This window comes from Mus caroli, chromosome 14 (assembly GCF_900094665.2).
Source record: "Mus caroli chromosome 14, CAROLI_EIJ_v1.1, whole genome shotgun sequence".
Taxonomy (NCBI): Eukaryota; Metazoa; Chordata; class Mammalia; order Rodentia; family Muridae; genus Mus; species Mus caroli.
In genome coordinates, this window is record NC_034583.1 from 107,106,658 (window position 1) to 107,132,412 (window position 25,755).

A 25,755-nucleotide genomic window follows, 5' to 3' on the forward strand; every position below is an offset into this window, starting at 1 on the left:
GATGGCCGACTAGGCCATCTTTCGATACATATGCAGCTAGAGACAAGAGCTCCGGGGTTCTGGTTAGTACATCATGTTGTTCCAACAATAGGGTTGCAGTATGCATTCTTAACCACTGGGCTGTCACTGTTACCCTGAGGGAATGCCCTCGGCTGTGCGCCATGTTGCATGATCTGGATGACGGCCAGCAGGGAGAGGACTCAGCTGCTGCAGTGGAGGGGTGTCGCTGGCCAGCGTGTTGACCAGACCATGATGATATTGGGAACGGTAGCTTGGTGAAGTGTTCAAATTACCTGCCATTTTGATATTACCAATGCCGTTGGCCGAGCCATGAACCTAGTCACACAATCCCTCCAATCCACTCAGGTTTCACTTTTTTTTTTTTTTTTTAGTTTTAGTTGTTCACAGTCTATTGCTGTCCAAAAAGCTTAAAGAAAACATTCTAGAAGAAACCGATTGACAACTTTTAAATTGCACGTCACTTTAGGGAGCATGCTGACATGTTCCATTGCCCTGCTCCATCATGCCAGGGACAGGAATTACACCTTTTCTTGGTGTATCAAGGTTGTAATATTCTACCTACCTGCTATACACTTCACAGGCTCCTTCATTATAGAGTGGCTGTCACTATTACAGTGTTTATATTTAAAAAGAAAAGGACCTCTTATTTTAATCAGAAATGGCCCCAAAGCACAAGAGCAGTGATAAAAGCAATTTGAATATGCCAAAGAGGAGTCATGAAGTTATTTTTTTTTCAAGGAAAAAGAAAGTAGAAGGAACATCATAGTTGTATAGGTAGACAAAATGCTCTTCACAAAATTCAGTACTGGCCTTCTGCAACATTTAGGGAACCACTGCAGGCGTAGAGCCTGTGGCTCTTAGCTTAGTCTGCCAACCAGATGGCCCATTGGAGTATTTTGTAAGTAAGATTTTCCATTTTCTATATGGACTGTTAATTTTAGCAAATAACTCATCGAATGATCAAGGTCTAGAATTTTTGATTCTAGCTGCTAACTTTAGCAAAGCTGTTGATTTAACTCTGCTTTACCTTGATATATTAAATTGAGTAAATATGGCAGCGATTTGCTTCATGTGAACGCATGGCTCTCTCTAGCTCTTCAGGCAGAGGAAGAAATGTCCCAGCCTTGGTTTGGAAGAGACCGTTGCCTATAAAGCTTAAACTGTCCATCCTAGCTCCATAACCCATACGGCTGTAGATCGTGTCAGTGAAAATAATCTACCTTTTACACTTCACTTTTTCAGTGTCTTCTCTAGGCATCATATGTTATCTTCAAAATGGCTTTGAAAATTGGGAAGCCATGTAGTCCCAAGTTTAAGATGAAGTACTGGAGCTACTGTTCCACATTTTGAGACTCTTCTTAGTGACTATCGCCTTAGTCAGAAGTTAACTCCTGGAACCTCAAGATGTAATTACTGGAGTTGTCCCTTATAAAGGAGTTCTGAGGTCTCTCACCAGTCTATCTGCTAAGGACGGACAGACAGTGTCATTGCCTGGTCCCTGAACCCTACACTTCACAGCCTGTAGAACTACAAAAGTTCCTGTTATGAATGGATGACCCAGTCGAAGGAATTTCACTGTAGCACTTCAAGTCCCCTGAACACTTGTCTGTTACCTCTCCTCTGTCCATTGTGAAAGTAATGGCCACAACTGGATCCATTACACACAGTCCTGTGCAGACATGCTGGCTCCTTGTTTCCTTGGGCTTCGATGTAACAGATTGAAATTCTCCAGTTATTCTTCCAACAAACGGTGTGGTCTCTAGGGTTGTAATACAAACTAGAATCTACTAGATGAAGAAAACAGTCTCAAAACACCCAGTCCAAGTGAATTGAGACAGCATGAGGGATGCCTGTGTTTAATTAAACCACCAGAGCTCAACTCGCAGATTTCAAGATGGCACAGTTAACCGTAGCTTCTCTGACTGAGCTGAGAAGAAAGTGGGGAGATGAGATGAGTCCCACACAGAGACTATCCACAAACATCGCCTCTCAAGTTGCCAATAATGACTCTGGCGAACACGTTATCAAAGCAGCAAAGAGAAGGCAGAGACCGTGAAGACGGGGACACTAGCCACTAGCCGTACGTGTACCTCTGAAAAGGTGAACGGTGTACTTGTTTAGGAGAACTATGTTAATATATTTCAGTTCTAAATACATTTGCAAACCGACAACTGAATGCAAAGCTGTTACCAGCACATCTCTTACTCTGCTGCTCCTCCCCCTCCTCCCCTCTGCTCCTCCCCTCCTTCCCCTTCTCTTGCCTATAAAACAATAAAATGTCTCATTGTCCAGCACTCTCCATCTTAATGCCAGTGTCTTTCATCTCAGAAGACCCGATAGACTTCTGAGATATTATCTTTGTAATCCTCTTAAGGGAGAGGAGCCGTGAGGCAGAGAGCTCTCTAAAGCCCGCCTGTCTTTTGAGTCAGCTAGTGAGGAAAGCGGATCCCTTTCAATATTCACAGCACTTGTCCATGCCAAAGGTTCTGAATACTTTCTGGAATCATCTAATTATCCCTTAGAATGAACTGGGCAGAAGGGAACCCAGGTGCTATTTTTAAAGGTGTTGAAAAAGGTGGGCCTAAAGATGTGTTTTATACCTTCTACAAACTTCTATTTTCTTGGAGAAAGAGAGAGAGAGAGAGAGAGAGAGAGAGAGAGAGAGAGAGAGAGAGAGAGAGAAGGCTTTTTATTTTAAACTTTAACTGAGGATGGAGTGGTAGCACCAACCTTGGAGGCAATTCTATCAGAACCTCATTTCTCTTAGCAAGTCTGAGCCACCCTCATCTCAGGGGTGGAAGTTCCTAGAGGAACCCCACAAATTACATCACGAACATATCGGAACACGTTTCGGCATGAAGTAGCTGTGAATGTTCCTAATTCAATACATGAACTCTGTAGCTTCGGCACATCTCTGAGCCCTTGCAGATAAAATTGTGTGGGAACTACAGGTCAGGGGTTGGCACTGTGGCCCAGTGGATAAGGAAGGATGCTTGCTGCTCTTCCAGGGGACCTGAATTTGACTCTCACCTTGCGGGTGCTTCAGTAGCTTTAACTTCAGCTCCAGGTGATCCAGTGCCACCTTCTGGCCTTTGTGGGCACTGCACTCACAAGCATAAAACCACACACAGGCACATAAGTAAAAGTAAAAATTAACATCTGGGGGAAAAAAAGACAGAATGAAAGAAGCGTCAGGTCAGGTGTCTTCCTCTTCACATTTTTTTTCACTAAGGCAGAACTTACAGGAAGTGTGAGTTATGGACTTACGTAATTATATAACGATGATCAAGCACTTGTTTCCTAATACTGGTTTGTGTGTCCCCTGCTTCATAGCTTCCATGTGACCACAACTGATGTTGGTGTGGTAAATTGTGCCTACTGAAGAGAGGAGGAAGACAGGGCTCAGAGAAGCCACCCTGTTCACACAACACAGGCTCCCTCCAGCAGACACTGTCTCTCCACTTTCCCTTCATGAACACAGTTTTAGGACTTTAGAAACCACCTTAGAATCTAAGCTTGCATCTCTAGCCCTGATCACTTGATCACCTAACTCTCATTGAATGTCAGATCCTGTCTATCGTACTATTAACTCTTATCTATTTCTTCTTCTGTTGGAAATATAAAACATTGGGGTGCCTAGGCTACCAGGCTGCTTATACTAACCTAGACTGAGCCCCCTGTGCTCACACTGCTATTGAAGAAAACTCAGAAAACAAGAAAATTCCATATTTATGTCCAGGAGTTCCATTTGCCACCCACCCAAGGAACCCCATGCTTTCTAAACACCTTTTCTAACCGATAGATTATATGTTGTCTTATTATCTACAAGCTAATATGGAAAATCACTGTGAACTGGGTACCTGTCTCTATCCGGTCACTGATTGTCTTTAATCATCATAACGCCATGGTTTTAGAGAGTAGGTCTCAATTTGGGGATCTGGGAAAGATACAGGTAGGTCTTCATACATGCATTAAATGCACAGATATGCATTAAATGAGCAACTATGAGTCATCATCTCACTTCGTGGGCATCTCTATGGTTTGGATCTCAGACCCAGCAATCTCTGCTTTGAAATCACCTTCAAAATCTAAACGTGGCATATATAATGGAAAGCTACTGGGACACATTACCTAATCTGTGGTCTGTCCTTAGCACCTTAAACAACCCACCACAAAACATGAAACCTCCCCCCCCCCCAGAACACATAGCATACATTCTCCAGGGCATCCCAAGCCCCAGTGAGTTAGCGTGGGGCTTCCTGAGGTGTGGTTAGACGGGCTGTTAACTCTTCAGTGTCCAACTCTGTCTAATCTCAGCCAGGCCTTTGCTACTGTTCCCTGTTCTGTCTCTATGCTCCTTAAAAGTCAGCTGTCATTTTCAAAGCAATCCAAAATAGCCCACTCAACAGATCCCCGGAGCTTTGGGAATGTTAAGGCCCTCCATCAGCAGCGACCTTACTACAAGGAAGTGATTTAGGCACTGTGGAAGAAAAGGCCCACTGTCTTTATCACGCTGGTTGCGCCATCAACTTCAGAAATTGTGAGAGGGAAGAATAATCAATAGTGTGTTAAGACCAGTCTCGGAGAATGCCAAGACAAAGCACCCCTGTGCTGCAAAACGCTGCGTCGAAGGAGAAGTCCAAACGCACAAAAGAGAAATTAATTGTAGTGGTGAAGCAAAATGGATTGCATCTCCAGGTGGAATTTGTCATTGGGAATGGAATGGCACTCAAGGGCTCTCTGCGTCCTTCAATGGGATCATATAATATGCAGGATGAAAAATGCTTCAGGTTAAACAACCCAGAATCAAGTGACACCACACGTGATCACACAGTAAATATGCATGTGCGGGTCAAGAATTAACCCAAATAGTTGAGGAAAGTGTCTGTAATTCAAATTAAAACACCATTGCATCCTTTCCCTCGCCCTTTCCTCTTTCCACCTCTTCCTGTGTGCTCGTCGGTCTCTCTAGGATCCATCTGTCCACCCTGCTGCTCATTGGTGTCCCTGAGCCTTACGTGAGAGTTGTGTTCTGGGCACATCAGTGAGACTGGGTACCCAACAATCGCCTTTCTCTGCACTTTGATTGGTTGTCATTTCTGTAACGTTCCCTGTCTGTTTCAGAGGGCGTTCTTTGTTGACGGATGAGTTTTACACTTACTTGTGGGTATAAAGATAAATATTTAGAATCCAGTGGGGATTGTGCTAGGTTAATTAAGTGATGGCTGTAGGTTCTTCTCCAAGATCCATGGCTTCGTTAGTCCTGGTACTGCTAGGTTTCCAGTGCAAGGCATTACTTTTCTAAGAAGTACCTAGAAGACAAACCATCTCCTATACAAAAATGTTAGAAACTCAAAGTTGAACTTGAATATATACAGAAAAGTGTCAGTATGTGTGTTAGTCAGGGTTCTCTAGATGAAAAGAACTTATAGAGTTTGTGTGTATATGTGTGTGTGTGTGTACATGTATGTTTGTGTGTATGTATGTATGAGTGTGTATGTGAATGAGTATATCAATGTATGTATGTGTATATGAGTGTATATGTGTGTATATACAAATGTATGTATGTGTGTGTATGTGTGTATGTATCAACTTAACACAGCCTTCACAAGTCCACCCCTTGTCAACTTGACACACAACCATATCTCCTTATATTATACTTAATTTCTAAATAAAAACAATAACCAGGTCATAATTTCATTAGCATGATAAAACTAATCCACATGCAGTTACAAATAAGTCATGTCTTTAAAGAGGTCATAATTACACTGATCATGATATAACTACCCTTGTATAACCTCAACACATTATAAATTTTAGAATAGGTGGCAATATCCCTTAAAAGTCATTCTTTCAGTACCTCAAACTTAAATGTGATAATGAATAGCATTCTCTTAATTGATATTATGTTATATAACAAACAGAATGGAGAAAACACGAATATTTATACAAGCACATTCTTAACAAAATATAGCAGAAACACTCAACATTGATTATAATGTTTTTGTCTGCATCTGATCACACGGCCTTAGCTGGTATTTATCACTACCTTCCTCTACTACCCATTCCGTATTTCCTCCATCCTCAGCATGCATCTCAGCAGGCCTTGCCTCTTTGCCTAGAAAAGTGACCCATGCCTCCATTCCTGAGGGATCTGTACCCTTTGTTACCCTGCCTGGATTCGGTTGTTGTAGATTTCCAATGACTTTAATCACAGGACATGGTAGTACCAAGAGACACCCTAAAGGACCTCCTGCACTCAGACATAATCATCCTACCTCCATTGTGGAGAGCCAATCCAATTCCCCCTTTTGTAATTTGGATCAATCACCTCTCTTAGCACTCTTATTACTTTCTTAGCCTGTCAGTTAAGGGCAATCAGAATCCCAAAGCAGCCGGGGGAGCTCTGAGCTTCTAGTTCAGTGGAACTTTGGTGTGTCTCTAGGCAGAAGCATCCACCCTGACACACACACAGTCTTGAACAAAACTTCTAGGCCAGGAAAAGGCTCAAGGAACAGGAAGCAAAAGCTATTCAGTTGGTCACTAGGGGTGATGGTGAATGAAACTATTCTCTTTTCTACTCCTTGATTCCTGGACCCATGGATCCTGGCTATGGGGGAAACCATACCATGTATTGCATGCTGATCTAAAGCATATTCCTTCTGGAGAATCCTGCCCCAGGCCTCCACATTGCTGCCACCTCGTTGGCGCTGTAACTGGGCCTTCAAAAGGCCATTCCATTTTTCTCTCAGGCCAGCTGAATCAGAATTGTTGAGAACATGGTAAGACTCCTGGATTTTTAAATTGTGGGCCCACTTTCACACTTTGCTAACTGTAAAGTGAGCTCCTTGGTCAGAAGCAACACTGTGTAGAACGATTTAATGGTGAATAAGGTATTCTGTAAGCTCCTGGATGGTAGCTTTAGCAGAAGCACTATGTGCAGAAAAGGCAAATCCATACCTGGGACAAGCATTGTCTTATCCACAGAGAAAGTGGTTCAATGTGGTCCACAAAGTCACTAGCTAGTCACCCCGATGGGATGGTGCCATATCTGGGACTCAGTGTTGGTCTCTGCTCTTGGCATATCTGGTGCTCAGCAGCAGCTGCAGCCAGGCTAGCCTCAGTGAGCGGAAGCCCACGCTGTCAAGCCAAGGCATCACCCCCACATGCCACCCTAACTACCTTGTTTATGTGCCCATTGGGCAACAACAGATTTGGTTGGGAAAGAAGCTGACTGTCCACAAAATGTATCCTCTTATCTACTTGGTTGTTGAGCTTCTCCATTGAAGTCATCTTTGGAACATTTACATGAGACACTGGTATCTTCAAACCCTTTACCCATTTGGAGAGTTCTATCCACATACTTCTTCCCCAGATGTCTTTTTCACCAATTTTCCAATTGTGATCTTTCCAAGTCCCTGACCATCCAGCCAATCCATTGGCCCACGAGTAAGTGAATGATTGCCCATCTAGGCATTTCTCCTTCCAAACAAAACATACGGTCATGGACTCTGCCCCAGTTGCCGTCCATTGTGAAGATTTCCCTGGACTTTTGCTTTTCAAGGTTGCCCCAGAGAGGAGTTGTAACGCTGTGACTGGCTGTTTTGAGTAGTGTCTGTACCACATGCAGAGCCATTAGTAAATCATGCCCTAGTATTCTCTCCCTTATTCCAGAGACCTCGTCAAAAGTGGGTCGTATTAATTCAAATTATTTAATTGCCCCCCTCAAAGATCCCTCACAGGTGCACTCAGCCACGAGGGTTTTACTCAATTCCAAACGTAGTCAAGTTGACAACCAAGAAGAGCCGCTCAGTTTCCTGAGAGTCTAGGAAAGGTATTATCTCTTGATAACTGGCACAGAAGAGAAAACATCTAGAAACAGAGAAGGAAGTGTTCCCACGCCAACCTGAGTGGAATCACTGTGGAGACAGATTGGCAGCTCAGTCCCTGAATTCATTACAATAAGCTGTGTGATTTCCCACAGCAACCACAATGGCGACACAAACAGCTGTCAACAACCAAATTAGAAGGAAATACCAGTGCGTGGATTTCACCCGAATTTGCTTGTCTTATTTCTGCACCATTGCTCAGGAGAATATTTTCATAAAGTTCTTCCCGTGAAGGGGTTCCTTTTCAAGAGAGAGCCCTTCAAGCCATTTGACCTTGGTATGCTTATGAAATACACTTTTCATGTTAGATAATATGGATCCAAAATGGTAGTTTATTGAATCCCAAATTCAAGTATAGGAAAGAGTCTGTGACGTAACTGGCTTAATCCTGAAATCTATTATAGAATGAAGAATCTATTATAATTCCCATGTTCAATAGCCAGTTCTTGCTATTTGTATAAGTTATGCTCGATATGGCCATGCAAACTGGATTGGCAAATTCTGAACCCTAACTCCTAAGGGAAACCTGGGGTTTGAGGCTGCCGGTTAGAATGTGATCTGGAAGCATGTTCTAGTTTCTCTCAGTTTAAGAAATCTTATTTAAGATCTGTGTACTTGATGAACATTGAACTCAAGAGACCAAACTCAGAGTTGAATGAAGTGTGTGTTAAATGTGTGTTATCCCTAGGAGACACATCACTTCCTTCCTGGTGTCCGGCACATTAGACAGGTGTAAGCCCTGTCTATGCCAGGAACCCATTTATACAGTGAAATCACAGTTTGAGAACATGGGTTAAGTAGACCACGCTATAACATAGAGGCTAGAGTGCAGAGAGCCTTTGGTCACTGTTTCCTGCCAACTTGCACATGGAGCTCTTAGCTTGTTTGTTTATTTGTTTGTGTGTTTGTTTGTTTGTTTGTTTGAGTTTTGCCATATTGTATTATGAATATTGATTTGGGGTTTATCAATAAGTTTTCAGTAAGAAGACATATTTGCAAATATAAAATCTGTAGGTAATGATGATTGTGGTAAACTGTGAGTAGGACATGCACATAGCCGCTCGTTATATTCGTGTAACAATGACTTCCTATTGGTGTTGATAACTTTACATTCAAAAAAGTAGGAGGCAGAGATTTTGGAAGTAAGAATTTCAAACAAAATTCGAAGAGTGCTGTATTATTCTCTTTTTGATTGTGGGTTTAATCTCGGCTTGATTTTGACCCTTGCTCTGATCTTTCCAGGTCTTTCAGGGCTGTGGCCAGCCCAAACCTGCTCCCGCTCTCAGATCTGCTCGCTCAGCTCCAGAGAATTTTAACACCCGTTTTCGGCCCTACAACCCTGAGGAAAGACCCACAACTGCAGCGGGCACGAGCTTGGACCGGCTGGTGAGTGCTCCAATTGCTGCCTGTGAGGACCAGGGAGGCCCTCTCTGTCACCCAGGTCTTTTGCTCTGTAAGGGCCGGGCTACGGGCTTCCTAAAGGCTGAAAAGGCTATCGTCCCGTGTCTGCTCCTGGTCTCTGTTAGAATGGTGTGGGCAGTAAGAGATTCTTTTTTTTTTTTTTTCTTTTAGATCGTGGATTTGGTTATATAAGAACTCTTAAAACTATTAATGCACTAGCGCATTGCCTAAAATTCCAACTTCATAGTTCTTCAAAATATGACTTTGAAAGCCCGATTGCTGGCCCCACCCCCCATGCCTGATTAGCAGAAGCTCATTTCTGATTGGCCTGCTTGCCCCGCCCCGCCCCCCTGCTTGATTAGCGGAAGCACGTTTCTGATTCGCCTGCTTCATCCTTTTCCTTACACGGTTGTTTGTGTGATTATGACATCCTGTCATTTTCTTATCATTTCTCAGAGGCTCAGTTTTCTATTTGGAAAGTCTCTTTTAGGAAGTCCCAAATTAATATTGATGTTTTGTGTTGTTTCCTAGATGTCTACTAAAATTTGGGAACTTAGGGCTATTTAAATGTGTCAGGGACTGGGTGATTTTCATGTCAGAAAAGTTTATCTGATGATGGCTACTATATGCATAATAAATATAGTTTTAATGTTTTTTTTAAAAATGACATAAAAATCAAGAGCTCCTAATTTCAAAGAAATATAGCCTGATCATTTCCAACTCAATACCTTCACTTCATAATGCTATAAACAATTTATATACCCTTGTTGTTGTTAGTGCTGAGAGTGTTGCTTTGCCAATTATCCTGATGTAAAATTAACAGATAAAACCCTTCAGGTCATACAGCATTTGAACCACATCTGATTGTGTCATATAAACTCAATCTCGAGGGTTGTTGATGGCGAAGTCCTTTTATTAGTCACTGTTAGGAATGGCTTTATAGTTTTAGTTAATACCCCTTCTGTTGTGTAGAACTCAGAAGATTAAATCGGTTGTGTTTGGCCTTCATGTAAGTACATCTCAGCTTTTCTCTCTATAAAAGAAAAACATCAAATGTATTTAGCAGCATGAAGGTCTGTCCATTAAGTGTCAAAGTGGAAGGGTACTTCTCGTTAACTGCTAAATTATGCCTTGAATTTATTGCCCTTTATTAGCAAATGAAGTCCCTCTTTAGCCCAGGTTTTGGAAAAGAAGCCACACGTGTGACCTTGTGTGCTTTGACCTGCCTTTCCTTACTCACTGCTGTCCTCTATCACGTTTCCAAGAAAGAAAAATTAAATTACTTACTAATTTTCTTTTAAGCATGCAATTTTACTCTGCCAAACAACTCGGTGAGCCTTCCTCAAGAATGTTAGTTTTCTTCAGAGTGCCCTGTTTACCTTCTAACTTCACAAAGTAATCTGCATTCTCTATGCAGAAACATTTGGGAAGCATAGATTAGATTTCACTTTAGTAGCGTGAAAGCCACCGTTCAAAGAGGCTAGGCCTTTCAAGGTTTCTGGGATACGATGTGAGATGAATCTCTCATGTACAAAATTGTTCCCACCAAGCACAGTATTGTGTTACACAGCTCGAAACTCTCACAAGAGCAGACCTCCTTCTCACTGAGATATAAACGCATAGAGCCTTTTAAAGAACAAGAACATCTTAGACACTTGATAAAACTGCGTGACATTTGGATACCATATTGACATCTATGATAGCCACCTAATAGTTTTCCTTTGTAACAGAGAAGCATCCCCTAGGAGAAATGGACACATACCCTTAAATGCGGAAAATAAAATGGGAAACAAAATCCCCACTGCTTCACACAGTACTATTGACAGCCCCAGAGCCCTGGTACCAACCCAGGAGCTGAACTGACTGCACAATGCTCTCCACCAGCAAAGCTACCGACTCCCTACGAGGTGTGACTTCAGGCTGTGCCCATGAGAACTGCAGCCTCGTTCACACTATATGTTATAAAATTCTGATTTCTTTTCAAATTTGAGAACCAGCCATTTGTAAATCAGATCAGCCTCCTTCCAGTTGGTTTCTCTCCTTCACTCCTAAAATCAAACATTCCCACATCAAAAGATGTTCCACCGAAGTTATTCCAAAGACGTAGACGCTGGGCCCGAAGCTCCCTACACGGGCTTGCTTTGCAGCCTCTGGCCTCCCCAAGGCCTTTTCCTTTTAAGCTGTGCCTGCCTTCTACACAGAGGCTCAGCCGGCAGGGGTGGTCTTTCATGGACCTGTTCCAGGGTCAACCCTGTGAGTTCTCCGGATGGGTCTGTTCTCTGTGATAGCCCATCTCCGCTATTTATAAACAAATCTTGAGATACCTACTCCTGTCTTAGCTTTGCCCTGCAAAGATGGTTCCTGAATATTCATAAGAAGTGTGTGCCCCAGAAAAAAAGAGGATAATTGGGAAATATTTCTGTTTCAGCAGAGGAAAATGTTTTAACAGCCAACGTCAATAGAAGCCGTCACTTACCTCGCCCTGTCCACCAGAATGAAAATAACTTCATTCTGATGCTTGCTCTTGGGAGGGAGGGGTGGCTTCTTGGCACCTTTTAAATTAGTGCCTGTGGTATTGACTCTGGAATCTGTTGGTAAATGTTCTTATGTCAGTTATTGTAAAACTGTTTTTATGTGCGCTGGTAATTAAGGGGTCTGTTTTAGAACTAAAAGTCTCAAGCCCCAAGTTGATGCTAAAATTCACAGAGGAGAATTGGAAAGAATATGGTATCTTTCAAAAAAAAAAAAAGCTTGGTCCCCTCGTTAAGAACTTATAAATTCCCATATCTCACAGAAACGGTTCTATTTGTTCTTCGAAAGTTGCGTGGGCCTAAAATGCTGTTGACAGTAACCAGCAGCCTTCAAGCATGCCACCCTCGAGTCATGCTTTGTTTTCCAAAACCAAATGATTGTATTTGTGTAAATCCAGCCACTGATAGAGAGCTGACTTTGGGGGAAATATCAGAGTCCTCACTGCCAACAGCCGCATGTCATTGCAGCTGCTGCCAAGGCCCTCAGCTGATCCCGATGACAGACTGGTCTCACGGCCATAGCTCAACCCAGCAGCTCCCCTGTCCCCACAGGCTGCTAAAGGTTTCAAGTTAAGTGGGCCAGGGGTCATTATTGGCACTCTGAAAGCGATTGGTTCTCTTCTCCTTTTCCTAAATTTATCCTCTGCAGATTGTCTTAAATGCTTTGATGTCAGGCTAGGAGTCTAGACAGCTCCCACTCGCTGGAAATATCAGGTACAAAACTAAATCATCACAATGTTACCGGAGTTCCCAGGTCTAAGCACGCAGAGGTGTTGGACATTATCCTGCTGAAAGGCAATTAGAAGAAGGGCTCAGGAAATCAGAGCACAATGCTCTTGCTCCCGAACACACTCAGGCAGGGACTGTCCATTACTTACAGTGGCTTTTTCATGAGGGCAAATCTGAACTCTAAATTACAGCCCTTAGAGGAATGTGGTTTATATAAAAGTCAACCTAAAAAAAAAAAAAGACCTGGAAGTTAACTCACCACCTTGTGATGGTTTAATCCAAATCAACTCCAGTAAGTATCTCACCTTGTTCTGGATGTCACGGTATGTCTCTGAGTCACGAAGAATGTGGGCGGGGTAGATGGAATGCCAGCCAACTGATGTATCTACGCTTTGTGCCTGTGCTGTGCTATGATGTATAAAATAATCTCTTTCTCTTTTTCTTTTGAATCTGTCTTCCTCTTGCTTCCCAGAGGACTGTGTGGAGGACCATGCAGCACAGTGTAAGAGCTGGGCTCATTCTTTTGTTCACCCCATTTGTCTGAAACGTTCCTGAGAAAAGCCACCTCCCATTCCCGTGCCCCTCTATCTGGGATGAGTTGACCACTGCACAGGGCCAACTTGTTGCCCTGTTTCCTCTCCATTTGGTATTTACGATTCAAACCTGTTTGGGTAGTCTTTCCCGATGGCAAGGTTTTCAGTCTAGTCTTTGTAGAACACTACCTCATTTGGTGACTGATTTAAGCTCTATTTCAATATTCAGACTATTGTCTGCCTGAAAAACTAGCTCATCTCGATGGGCTATCTTGACCTTTTCTTCTTGTGCTGGAGAATTATTAATAAAATAATAAAATAATAATAAAAACAAACATGGACTCTCAGGCCCAAGGAGCTAATTTTTCCATTAGCAGGAACATAGAATTTGGGGGCTTAAAAATAGTTTATGGCATAAACCGTTTTCCTGCAATATGTTTCATTGTTGTTCCTATTTTGAACGTACTAGGTGCGTTGTTTTCATTTGGTTGGTTGGTTTGAGCATTGTGGGAGGGAGCACTGGCTATTGTTTCATCTGAAGGTGGCCGGTGTTGGTCTGAGGACAGAAATTCTATGTTACCTTGGCTGTTACACTAACTAAAACATTATGTAATGTGGCTCTCAGAAAGCTATTTCCTGACAATACCAGTCCTTCAAAGGGCCTGTACCCTTAAGCTGGGAGTGTGGTGAATATTGTAATTCCAGTTTAAAACCACCCTGGGCTACCTAGAGAGTTCAAGGCCAGCCTAGGGCTCTATACCCTCTCTGAAACAAAACAAAGCAAATCTCACTGCACACTACACATGCGTGTCCTAGGACTGTAAAAGAAGGTGTCTGTATTGGAGGGGTATGTATGTATTCAGTGAGCATGCTCATGACATCAATGGTGTTTTGTGTCCACCTTCCTCCTGCCTTAAACTAAGTGGTACCAGTACTGTGTGATAGTTCACCTTTAAAATTCATTTAATTCAAAAAGAACTTGTCCCTGCTGAGTAGCCATGCATCCACAGTTTCAAGGGCTATCCCAGGGCACTTGGGATGAGGTAAAGAGAGGTTAAATCTAGAATAGGAACATTCTAGAAAAGAATGAGGAACATTCCAGAAAGAGAGCAAGAGACAGGAAGGCAAAGGGCTTGCGAGTTCCTGATACTAAGTAGAGGATGGGACGAGTCACAGTTGGGCGTGGTTTCTGTTAGCTTGATCAAATGAATAGCCAGAATAATCCAGTCAGGTGGTATCCACATGTTCTTCCCCATACATCACCTCAGGAACACATGGACCAGTGTGACCTTGTAACTCCACCGCTAGAACTTCACCTTCTTTCAATGTAATCACATTAACACCCCATGTCTACCAGAGTTCCTTCTCTACTATCACCAAACACTGAAACCCCAAACTCTACTTTTGATAGGACTTTATCAAGAACATCTGCATCCCAATTGTAACTCACATGCAGAGGGCCCAGGTCAGTCCCGTGCGTGCTCCTAGGGTGGCGGCTCGGTGTCTGGGAACCCCTTTGCACCCAGGTTATTGATCCTGTCCCTGACCCCACCCGCTGACTCCTACGATTGATCCTTCTTTCCCTACTTCCACAGACTTCCCCATAGCTCTGCCTAATGTGTGGCTGTGGGTCTCTGCATCTGTTCCCATAGTTGCTAGAGGAAGCCTCCCTGAGACAGCTGGGTCAGGCACCAGTCTATGAGTATAGCAGGGTATCATTATCATTAGAAATCTTTCCATTTCATTGACTTTTTTTTTTTTTTGCCAGTTGGGTTGGGTCCTATCCGAGGTCTCCACCCTCATAGATTACGGGGAGTTACCACTGCAGTGGGTTCCTAGCTCATCGCTGAGATATCATCCCCAATTCTACTGTTGGTCTTCTTGTGGGACCAGAGGCTGTCTCTGACTCTTTTGCCAGCTTGGGCATCTGAGACCGTTTTCCTCCTACCAGATCACCTCTTGTCCAGCCTTGACAAAAGAGATGCCTAGTCTTATTGCAATGTGATACGCCATGTTTGGTTGATACCCTTGAGAGCCTGTCCTTCTCTGAAGAGAAACGTTAGGAGGAGTGGATGGGGTGGGGAGAAGGGTATGGAGGAAGGGGCTAGGAGGGGAGGAGGGGGAGGAGAAGGTGGTTAGGATGCAAAGAATCCAGTAGGAATAATGAAAGGTGGAAGAGGGAGCTGCGTCTTCCTCAATTCACTGGTGTGTTGGTAGAACCAAAGCTTTATTAATAGCCCCACAGACAGGCTTGAGGAGTGAGCGAACACCATCAAGATATGCACTTTGGGGCTCTCTGCTGACCTAGTCTATACACAGTCCGAGGTTCAGTCTCCAACCTGGTTGGAGGGGAGGTGCATGGAGGACTTTATTTGTTTATTTATTTTTTAATTATTGCTTTGAAACAAAACATTTGCGGCCGAAACGCTGGGAACTTGTTGTCCAGTCTGGTGGCTAATACTGTTTTCAGAGTAAAATGCCACTCGTAAAAAGTGTTCTCCCATGCCTCTCTGGGACATTAGGGTGTGATTTAGGAAGCCTGGGTTGTGAGGATTGGGCAACAGTTGTTCACTTCAAATTGCCAGGGCATTTCATTGCCACCCCAGAGGAGTCTGTGGCCCACCACTTTGCATTTCAAAGGGTGTCAGGCTAGATTTAAGAAGCCCTTTTATTTTCTGGGGATTCAGCCCCTCTTTTGGGGTTGGAACTGATCCCTTCCACAGTCTATCCCAACATACACACACACACACCCACACCTTTCCATCTTTGCTTAGCTTGAATAAGGAAAAGGAAACCTTCCCCAACAACACCACACCAGACTCTCTACTTAATCCGTTTCCTAAAGATAAATGGGTCAAAGTTAGATTGGCTTCCAGTCTCTGCTGCAGCTGAATAAATTACGCCCCACTCACCCCTGCAAACACTGCTTCTGCCCAGTCCCCTTCCCATCATGAGCTTCCCTGTCTTGCCTGAACCTGCTTTGTCTGTTTGCTATAAAACCCCACTGAGACACCCCAGTTTCATTTCCACCCTTGGTAATAACAGCAGCAAAGTGCAGTGCGCCTTCAAAGCCAGGAGAAAATAAAATACATGAAAACCAGCGCACCCGGCTTCTTCCGTGTGCTTCTTGCTGTTCTACGGGCAACACGCGCAGCGTGAGGCTGCAGAGAACTGCCTTTTCCATTCAGGGGCTTTGCACTTGATTGGGCCCAAGTGGGGACTCTCGGAAGACACCCATAAAAAGGGATGACTTATTTCCACGATATGCTGCTTAGTCTGTGGGTTTGAAGGATGCACAAATCTAACTCAACGGCGAGCGCTGCTGGAAACCCACGGAAAGGCTGCTGCTGCCGTGGAATCCTCAGCTCCTGCCAAGAGACTCTGGACTGTTTCCCCTCTTTGGGAAGTGACTCTTTCAGGCACATCAAAGAATAGTGGGAAGAACTGGATTTCATCAAGTGAGAAAGATAGACAATTCAGAAAGCCAGCCACATAACTTCCTGGGAGACAATGCCTACACAGTCTCCACCACTGTGGAGAGACCTGTCCAGAGAATGCTATGGAGCCTTGCAGTGATTAAAAACACAGTGCAAGTCTTAAGGGAGGAAACGCTTTGCACATTTTTTATTCAGTCTGGGTGCTCTAAAATCAGTCTCGAGGCGATCTACCAAAAAATAATAATAAAATAAAAAATCATGTTCAACTCTGAGTTAAAGGCTCCTCCAGTCTCATAAATAGTTCAGGAAAAGCCTTCATGATCTCCATGTCATTGTTCAGACTCAAATAGAACTAATGTAGATTCGGGTCTATTTTACAAGATGCTAATAGATTGACTCTTTTCTTCAGACTTTGAACTTTCTTTCAGGATTCCTTGGCTGCAGCTGAAATCCAAATAGATGCGTTCTGTACTTCCAATCAATCCACACGTTTGCGTATTGCGTTCTCCCCAGCGGTGTAGCACTCAGTAAAACGCCCTGACACATAAGATCTGCTTACAGTGAGGGCTTAGTGCTGGTGTCATCAAAAAGCCAGGGTTCCTGCTCATCAAAGACACCACTTTGTTAGACATCCTCCAGCGAACAGTAGCTAGCTTCCTAAACCATTAGCACACAGTAAATAGGAGTGTGATTTCATAATCTAGGATAGACTACACCAAACAAATGAAGAAGGAATATTAACAAATGAATAATCATTGACAAAATATGCAAATGGAATACATTAAACATCTGTAGCATCCTTGGCATAGGCCGTGTCTAATAGCTCATCTTCTTTTTCACAAGCTAGAACTTTCTACCCACATCTTGAACAAATTAAATGGGAACTTTTCTGTCAGTTATAAACTAGTCAGATGAAAAGTCCATCTGCCCACTCATTCTTGTTATCTTCTGTTATCAAGAAATGAAATTGGTGTTTCAGTGAATTGATCCAAAAATCTCAATAAGCAAGCCATACTAAACTGTCGAAATTAAAAATTTTTGTTCATATAAGACATCAGTTGGCATGGGCCTTTTAGTAGATACTGCCCATTAAATACTTCCAAACCTTCTTCTTGTTGTGAAAAACCTGCAGTAATTTTTCTTCCAGGCTGTCTGAGACATTTGCTCCACAACTCCCCAGTGTGAGGTTCATGCTGATGAGAGATAGAGTTGAAGAAATGGGATATTTCATAACTACCAGTTCTGATATATTTGCTGTATAATCAATCAGCTTTTAACCGACTCTGGGACCCATAGCATATATTTTAAAGCATTGAGAATTTGGCTATTCCCATAGCATACTTGAATCCTTTCCACTGCTGGCAATAAACCTCAGGCATAAACATTGTCGAGAAAACCAAATGAAAAGAAACCCACTCGAGTAAGAATTGACTTTGCTTCATAAATGTTAAAGGTGGAGAGATATCTGCAGTACGTAATAATTCTATTACTTAAGCTCATTCATGGTCATTACCATCGGAAGCCTGACTCCCCAGGTGTTTTCTTACAACTTAAAGACTGACCAAGCTATTAGAAAATGGAAGCAGCCAGGCTGGCCGAAATGAACGAACTATGAGCAGAAGGAACTCCACTATATTGTTAGCTGTCAAAAACTTGGGGGAGACGATTTTTGCATAGATGTGAAATCTTTAGAAGAGTTTGCAATACTATATTGATCTGCATGAGCCAAGAAGAGACAAATATGCCTCTGGGGAGAGCCCCACCGTGGTGGTATAATCAAACACATTGATTTCTTATTCATGCCAAGTGTCGCTGTGGATTGACCGTAACACCCTTCTTCCATGACTCTGGGTGGCAGAGAAGCTGTTCATTAGCGCTTCACACAGCAGTCACAGTGGTTGGAGGACTTGGCCATGTAGCTGTTATATCTCCACCTAGGAGGAGTGTATCACCTGGTTCACATCAAACCGACCAAAGTGAGTCATGTGACCAGGAAAGCCTTCCAAAATTCCAGCATGGATATTGGTGTGTATCTCACACAGACAGAAAATAGACATGTTCATGACAACTTTGTCAAGTTTTCTTTTCCTTTTTTATCCTTTTTTTAAAAAAAAAATATTGCTTGAGATAAATTCATCATTTGACCAGGACCATCCCTACTCCCTCCCCTCCAACTTCCCAGCATCCCTCAGTCAAGATTTCTAAACTAACAGTCTACTTTGTCATCCCCAGTTCTTACGATAAACCTTATGTTGAAAACACACATACAGAGTTGTCAGTCACTGTTCATTCAAGAAGTATTTGTTGGTCCAAACCTGACAGAGTCGGAGTGCATAATACCTCAGAAAAAAATGGCAATACAATTAACTACAATTTAAATCAGAGCATGCCATGATGATTGGTATACAATAGACTGATATTTTTTTGTGCCTTTGAAAGAATGAGCATGTAAAAAGAGTGGCGCCAGGGATGTACCTCGGGTACAGAGGGCCTCGCCTTTCGCAGAAGGTACAAAATCTTGAGTTCAGTCTCCAGTACTGGCAAAAATAAAAAAAAAAAATGTGTGCCCTGCCCCAGCACAGCAGCATCTCTGTCTAAATCCCACGGATGTTTTAGCATCAGCGGCTTATGAAATCCATCTGAACTTTGGGTTGAATCCTGAGTCAGCCGCAGCTTAGACATTCAGTGATAGAGTCTCAAAGAAAGAGGTAAGAGTTACTGCGGAGAAACAGTGGCAGCAGGAAACAGAATGAGCAGGGACGATTTTATCACTGGCATTTAAGCATCCTCTGGATCTAGCAATGCATAGTCCCAGGCAGCTTCCACATCGCAGCCCTAGAGTGCCCGTCTTTTATGACTTCATGTCATGTTTGCTTAGGCGAAGCCATTTTTCTGCTCCTCTCCTTTCTGGGTCAACCTTGTTGGAGCAAATCAAATTGTCTCCCCCTCCCCCTGTCCCGTGTCTCTTTCATACATCATCATTTAAGATTACCAAGAAGTTTGTTCTGGAACCTGCCCTTGTCTCCTCTTACAATATCAGTTTATTTCTGAGCAGTGTTCGTGAAGGAGAATACTTTTTACAGGTTAATCAGGAAAATTGCAGCAACTGACAGCAAGAGCAAGCGTATCGATTGCAGTGAAGTCTGGGGAATATGTGTGCTTTTGGCTCCTGTATGGAGCCATTTGCAAAATCCAAGAGCCTTGATTCTACTGGGAGAAAAATTACAATAAAAATTCATAAATTATTTATGTGTAATGAAGGAGGAAACTGATGACTTTGTAAATTTTATTCTAATGGATCTTGACCTCAGTAAACGGCCTCAAAGGAGCTGGCATTCATTTCTGTGGAATATACTCATTTCTTCCCTTGCAAACATGAGCGATTCCTGGGTTTCTCTTTTCTTGCTCGGTGAGAGCTAGAGAGAAGGGGCCTGGGCAGGAACAGCTCTGGGAAAGATACAGAGACAGCAAACGACTTTAATTGATCTCATATAAAACACCAGGACCAAGAGGCTGTCTGTAGAACAAGACACATGCCTGAGAAAATGTCTCCTGTTACCTGGAAAAATCAAATCTTCTGTTTGCAACTGATATCAAGAACAGGAAGCTGCTTAGGATTTCTCATCCTCTCTTTGGTGCAGGTTTCTTAATAAAGGGAATAAAGTCACACGATTTTTCTTACACTTCCATTAAAATAACTTCTAGGCAGTGAGATGGCTCAGCAGTTAAAGTCCCTGGCCACCAAGTCTGATGATATGTGTTCAATGCCTGAGATCCACATGAGAGAAGCAGGGAACTTCCTCCAGCAAGTCTCCCTTTGATCTGCACACACACACACACACACACACACACGATACAAGCACTCAAGCATGTGTGCACACACACACACAAATTGATATAATTTATCATTTTAAACGTTCTCCACCATGGCACTTGCTCTAAACTTGTTTATTTATTTTACTAAAGCTCTCCTGAGATTCCTCAATCTGAATACGTGTTTCATTAATCTGGAAAATTCCAAGTCGTTATCTTTTCAAATGTTACTTCAACCTACCTCATTTTCTTTCTTTCCTACTTCATAAGCTACGACACATGCGCTCAGTGGCTTCTGCGTGGCTCTCGCCTTTCTTTACCTCTTGCTATGATGAGACTCACTCACTCCACTCCCCTTTCCAGTGGATTAACACGTTTTCATGATATATAATTTTCCGTTGAGCCCATCTGTGTGCGGTGATTTCATTGACGGTTTCTGGTATTTATTTCTTCCTCTCCAATGTGCTAGCTCTGACATCTTGCTGCTTCTCACATTCTTGATTCCACCTTTTCCATTTTATGTGCATTCATTTTGCCCTCAAACTTATCCTTTGAACGGTTGAAGAGTTTACTGATCTTATCTAGAATTTGTTTGTATTCCAACCTTGTGCGTGTGTGTGTGTGTGTGTGTGTGTGTGTGTGTGTGTGTGTGTGTACTTATATTTCTTGAACAGTTGATAGGAATTCTTTTGGCTGGTGTTGAAGGCTATTTGTACTTCATGATCACCCTGAGGCCCCCATTATTGAGGGGATGCCTCAAGCTCATCACTGAAGCTTTTCTCTAATCTTCTGTTCTTTACTCAACTGCCAAGCATATAAAGCCGAAGCTCAAGTACCCAGGTCTGAAGAATGTCCTTCTGGCTGCAGCCAGCCTCGAGACTCTCAGTCCTAGGTAGAGTTCCATTTTTACTTAGCTTTATGCTTTGGAAGATTTATTACTTTCTTGCCAACTTGTTGACTTCTTGAAATTATAATTTCTATATTTCATCTGGAAGTGTTAGTTGATACTAGATGCAGAGCTGTCAGGGGATCCAGTTTTCTATATTTCCCAGGAAGTACACAGAAAACCATGCACACACATTCACAGGTTGGCATAGGGTCCCTTCCTCCACCAGCAATGTGCTACGATCCTTAGACCCAATGAAGTATCTGTCAACCATTTTGCATCAGAGCATTGCAATACTTATTCATTCGGGTCCTTGGTTTCTGATAATGATTCTAGAGAGTACATTTTCCTTGAGCTACAGGACAGTTGGTTTTGTTGGCTAATAGTATTCCAGGTACCCATATGAACTTTTGCTCTGCAAATTTCACTCCCCATCTTTGTAGCTCCAGTGCCACCAAGCTTGAGCCTCTTGACCCAAGTCTTTCATAGGAACAAAGTCTCACAAGGCTTAAGACCAGACTTCTGAATATATACAGAGTGGGGACAGGAGAGAGGGGAGGGAGAGAGAGAGAGAGAGAGAGAGAGAGAGAGAGAGAGAGAGAGAGAGAGCCTCTTTGCTGGTGAGCTTCTCCCATGCATGGCCAATTTTAATCAAAAGATACCACTTCTTACGAGAGCCACTGGCCTTCACGAAAGTGGACTGAAGTAGACCATTCATGACATTTTTTTATGTTGGCACCTGGAAAGACTCACCTCCACCACACTCTCTCACTATGACCAATTGACCAAAAAGAATAGAAAAGTGAGCTGTCAACTCTTCACACTCTTCTCGGGTGATGACCTCCAGTTGCCGTATGGGGTCTGGTAACTACTGTCCCATCTTAGTTCAAGTGCTTTTCACAGCAGAGCCTTGTGTCACTCAACAGCTTGGATATGTTCTAAGAAATACCTTATGTGGTGACTCTGGCCCTGGGCAGGCATCTCAGAGTGCACATTCCATCTCAGATGGTTGAGATCGGTCACAGGGCCTTTAGATGCAAACCTGATGCACCCTGAACGCAAGATGCTACTGATATGCATGTTGTTATGGCTTGGGACTTTAGTATTCCTCAAAGACCAGAATGCCAAAAGGTTGGTCACCAGCTTACAGTGCTCCTGGGAGGTGGTAGGCTGTGGGAAGTGGATTATTTCAGAAGGAACATGGAATGTTAGGTGGTGCCTTTAGAAGGAACCCTGGGATCCCACCATCACACTCCTTTTCCTCTCCTTCTCTGCCAACCCATAATCTATGAAGCTCTGTGCTCATACAGCCCAAAGCAAAGGGGCCAAGAAACCACACACTCAACCTCTAAAACCATGAGCCCAAATCCACCCCACCCCCACCCTCCACAAGGTGGACATCATGGGTATTTTGTCACAGAGGTATGAAACTGACTCACACACAGGTCTGCAGGGCCAGCTGGCGTGGCATTCAAGTGTATTCCGTTTCTTCCTTCCATTCCTTCACTCCCTGCCTCAGACAGGCAGAGAAACAGAGCTCTATTTGGTCTCATCACACCTGCTGCTGTGGCTCCAAATGAGAACTGTAAGACAGGAAAGCCTCACACATTTGGCAGCACTGTTCCCTCCCCTTGCTCTTCCCCTCCCCTACACTCCAGGTGAGCATCTTGTCCCCCCCCCNCCGCCCCCCCCCCCGAGCATGCCTGTGTCCCTGTCCTCAGGGTTTAGGTGTTTAAAGCGCAGATGCCATGTTATGACCATGTGGTAGCTCAGGAATTTCTTAATCTCGTCTCATTTTCTGAACTGTGAAATATTTATTAAATATCTGTAGTATGACAGCATAAAAAGTAAGCTTTCCATCCATGCTAAGCAAGCTGTGGTCTGCCTTAAACCTAGTCATTATTATTAATAGATATAGTAGATTGTCGGCAGCTATTAACAGCATTCAGCTGAAACAATTCAGGCATGTGCTGGGATATGAGTCTAACACAAGCCTGCACATAAACACCCCTTCCCCAACCGTTAGTCTGTACAGTAAGGCTCCACACTTCAGCAATGAAGGTAGGCTCAAGCCGGGTGCAGGTGGGTCTGGGCACTGAGGACGTGTAGAAAATGGGAGTGAGTGGGTGCTGGCTTCCCACTTCATTGTCTAAGTCCACAAGGAAGCTTCTGAAAGCGCAGCCACAGAGCAAGCGGATGACAAGATGCCCCCCATGTGCACGTCTGAGAAGCTGGTGAGAGACGCAAGTCCTATGAATGCCTTCAGGAAGGATGCAGCTAAGAGGTGGATGAAAATAACCTCGAGGAACAATGGTACTCGGAGGAACGAGGGACACGCTTCTGAGGGTGAAGTGCCTGCCTGTGGCCTCACATCACTGCCCAGGACTGCTGCAGAAAAGCTTTTAAAACACAATCAAGCCGGGCTGGGAAGACGAGCCAGCAGAGGACGTGAAAACCCAAATTAGGTGACAGAAATGAATATGAAGGTGAGATACATCTGAAATTGCTCTTTAAAAAAATCACTTGAAGGTGAATACCAGGGACATGTCTGCGACGGTCATTTCCCTACACAATGATCAGTGCCTCGGGAGCAGATTTGACTACAGGACTGACAACAAGAAGAAGAATCTTGCAGCTATTTTTATGTTGCTCCATTTTGACCTCTCTCCTTTTCAAATACTAGGACAGAAGCACAATATTTAGGCTAGTGGCCCAAGGACAAAAGACAGAGAAACTAGCACAAGATCCCCGGCTTCTTCTCCTTACTTCTGGGTTGATGTCCAGTGAATTCTCCTGTCTGTCTGTCTGTCTGTCTGTCTGCAGGCCAAAACAGAACAGAGTTCCAGGCTGCAGCAGGGTTGGCCTCCAGGCTGTCACAGAGCAACACATCCTGAGACAGAGGCTACACATTTGTGAAGGGCTCCAGGACAGACAGACGGATGGTTTGCATGGTGCTGCCTCCCTTGCAAAGCCGGAAGCAGCCATGAGGAGACCCCTCGGGCTGGTTTCCATTCTCAAAGGCCTAATGTAACACCCCTATAGGGCCTGTGATATGTCTGCCACCACCAAAGGCCAACCCAGCGGTGACAAGGCACTTTAATAGATTTGCTGTTGTTCCATTCCGTAAGCCCTGACGGGTAAAAGAGAGCAGGAGTGTGAGGTTTACCCTGCTGGTGTGAGGACCAGTCTTCCAGCCCAGACTGACTTCACTAAATCAATGACAGAACCCAGGAAAGGGCACTGTTCTGTCTCCTGTCACCCAGCTAAAGGAAAACACGGAAAGACTCTCGGGGAACAGTGGGACAAAGAGCAGTAGGTCTGGATGCCAGCGACGGACGACTGGGATTGTTTCCAGAACCTTCAACCAGCTCTGCTCCAGAGAGCGCTTCTCCTTAAATGGCTGATCTGTTCCCAGAGGCTGCTGACTGTAGGCCCCGGGGTTCTAAGCACTCATCCCGGGTGCTTCCCAGTATTGCCAGGCACTTTGTTTTTCTGAATTGTGGATTTAGGAGTCAAAGCCGTGGGCCTGTCGATTGGACAGAAGAGGCTTGCGGCACAGGTAATTGAAGATGCCTGTGGGAGTCTGAACTGCCCTTCGGGACGTCTGGCTTGGGGTTGAAGGGTTGAAACCATTGCTACCCATGTTTGTCTTCTGCATCCGAAGGATCCCATTATCTGGAGCTGTGGTCAGCTCCTCTCCAAGCCTTAGCCAGAGTGACTCACGTGGCTCTTCAGTTACCAGCAACACTCATGTGGTGGGTTGGCCCACGTCAGCTCTCAGCACACAACTGTGCGTTTTGGGAAACAGAGCAGAAGATGACAGGCTCCTGGCATAGACTTTGTCCACACCACAAATGTGGATCCTCTCTCAAGATGGTCACAGCAGGAACGGAGGGAGACAGCGATGAGCTAGCCCTGCCCATCAGTCACAGCCCCTGAGGAGAACAATCCAGAACATGTGTTCTGCATTTGGAAGGGACTGATCCCCACTTTAGGCTACTATCCTCGCTTTCCCGGGATCCAGCAGTAAAATGATGGCTCTTCAGATCACACCAGCGAAGCTCTTTGCCTTTCAACTTGCATATCCCATAATATACCTAATAACACAGTTTTTAAACAGTGTCATGGTGTGACTGTAACACACATTTTTATTCTGTTTTCCTGCTAAAATCAGATATATGTGGAAGTACGTGTGGCGAGTGTGTCCATATCAGCATATAGTGAAGTAGTATATATCTCACAATGAGGAAAAGCCATGAAATTACAAAAAGGAAAAGTAAAATCAAACCTTGTTGTATTCACTACTCGTGTGACAAAGAAAGTGGGAGCTTTAGGGGCTGGAGAAATGGCTCACAGTCAAGAGCCCAAACCAAACCGACATAGGCCCTGAGTCTGTTCCCAAGGCCCTGACAGGAAGCTGAGAACACCTGTAACCCGACTTGCAGAAGATCTCATGCCCACTGCTGGTCCTTACAGGCACCGCATGCCCACACACACACACACACACACACACAC

The 25,755-nt window shown here is 43.9% G+C and overlaps 1 protein-coding gene across 1 annotated transcript in view; it reads left to right on the forward strand.

The window, feature by feature from the left end:
• The window catches only part of Gpc6 (glypican 6), a 1,014,181-nt gene that overhangs the window by 914,109 nt on the left and 74,317 nt on the right, over positions 1–25,755 (forward strand). Inside the window, exon 6 of the mRNA XM_021181728.2 lies at positions 9,153–9,296. Coding sequence (XP_021037387.1) covers positions 9,153–9,296 — 144 coding nt within the window. The remainder of the gene's footprint in view (positions 1–9,152; positions 9,297–25,755) is intronic.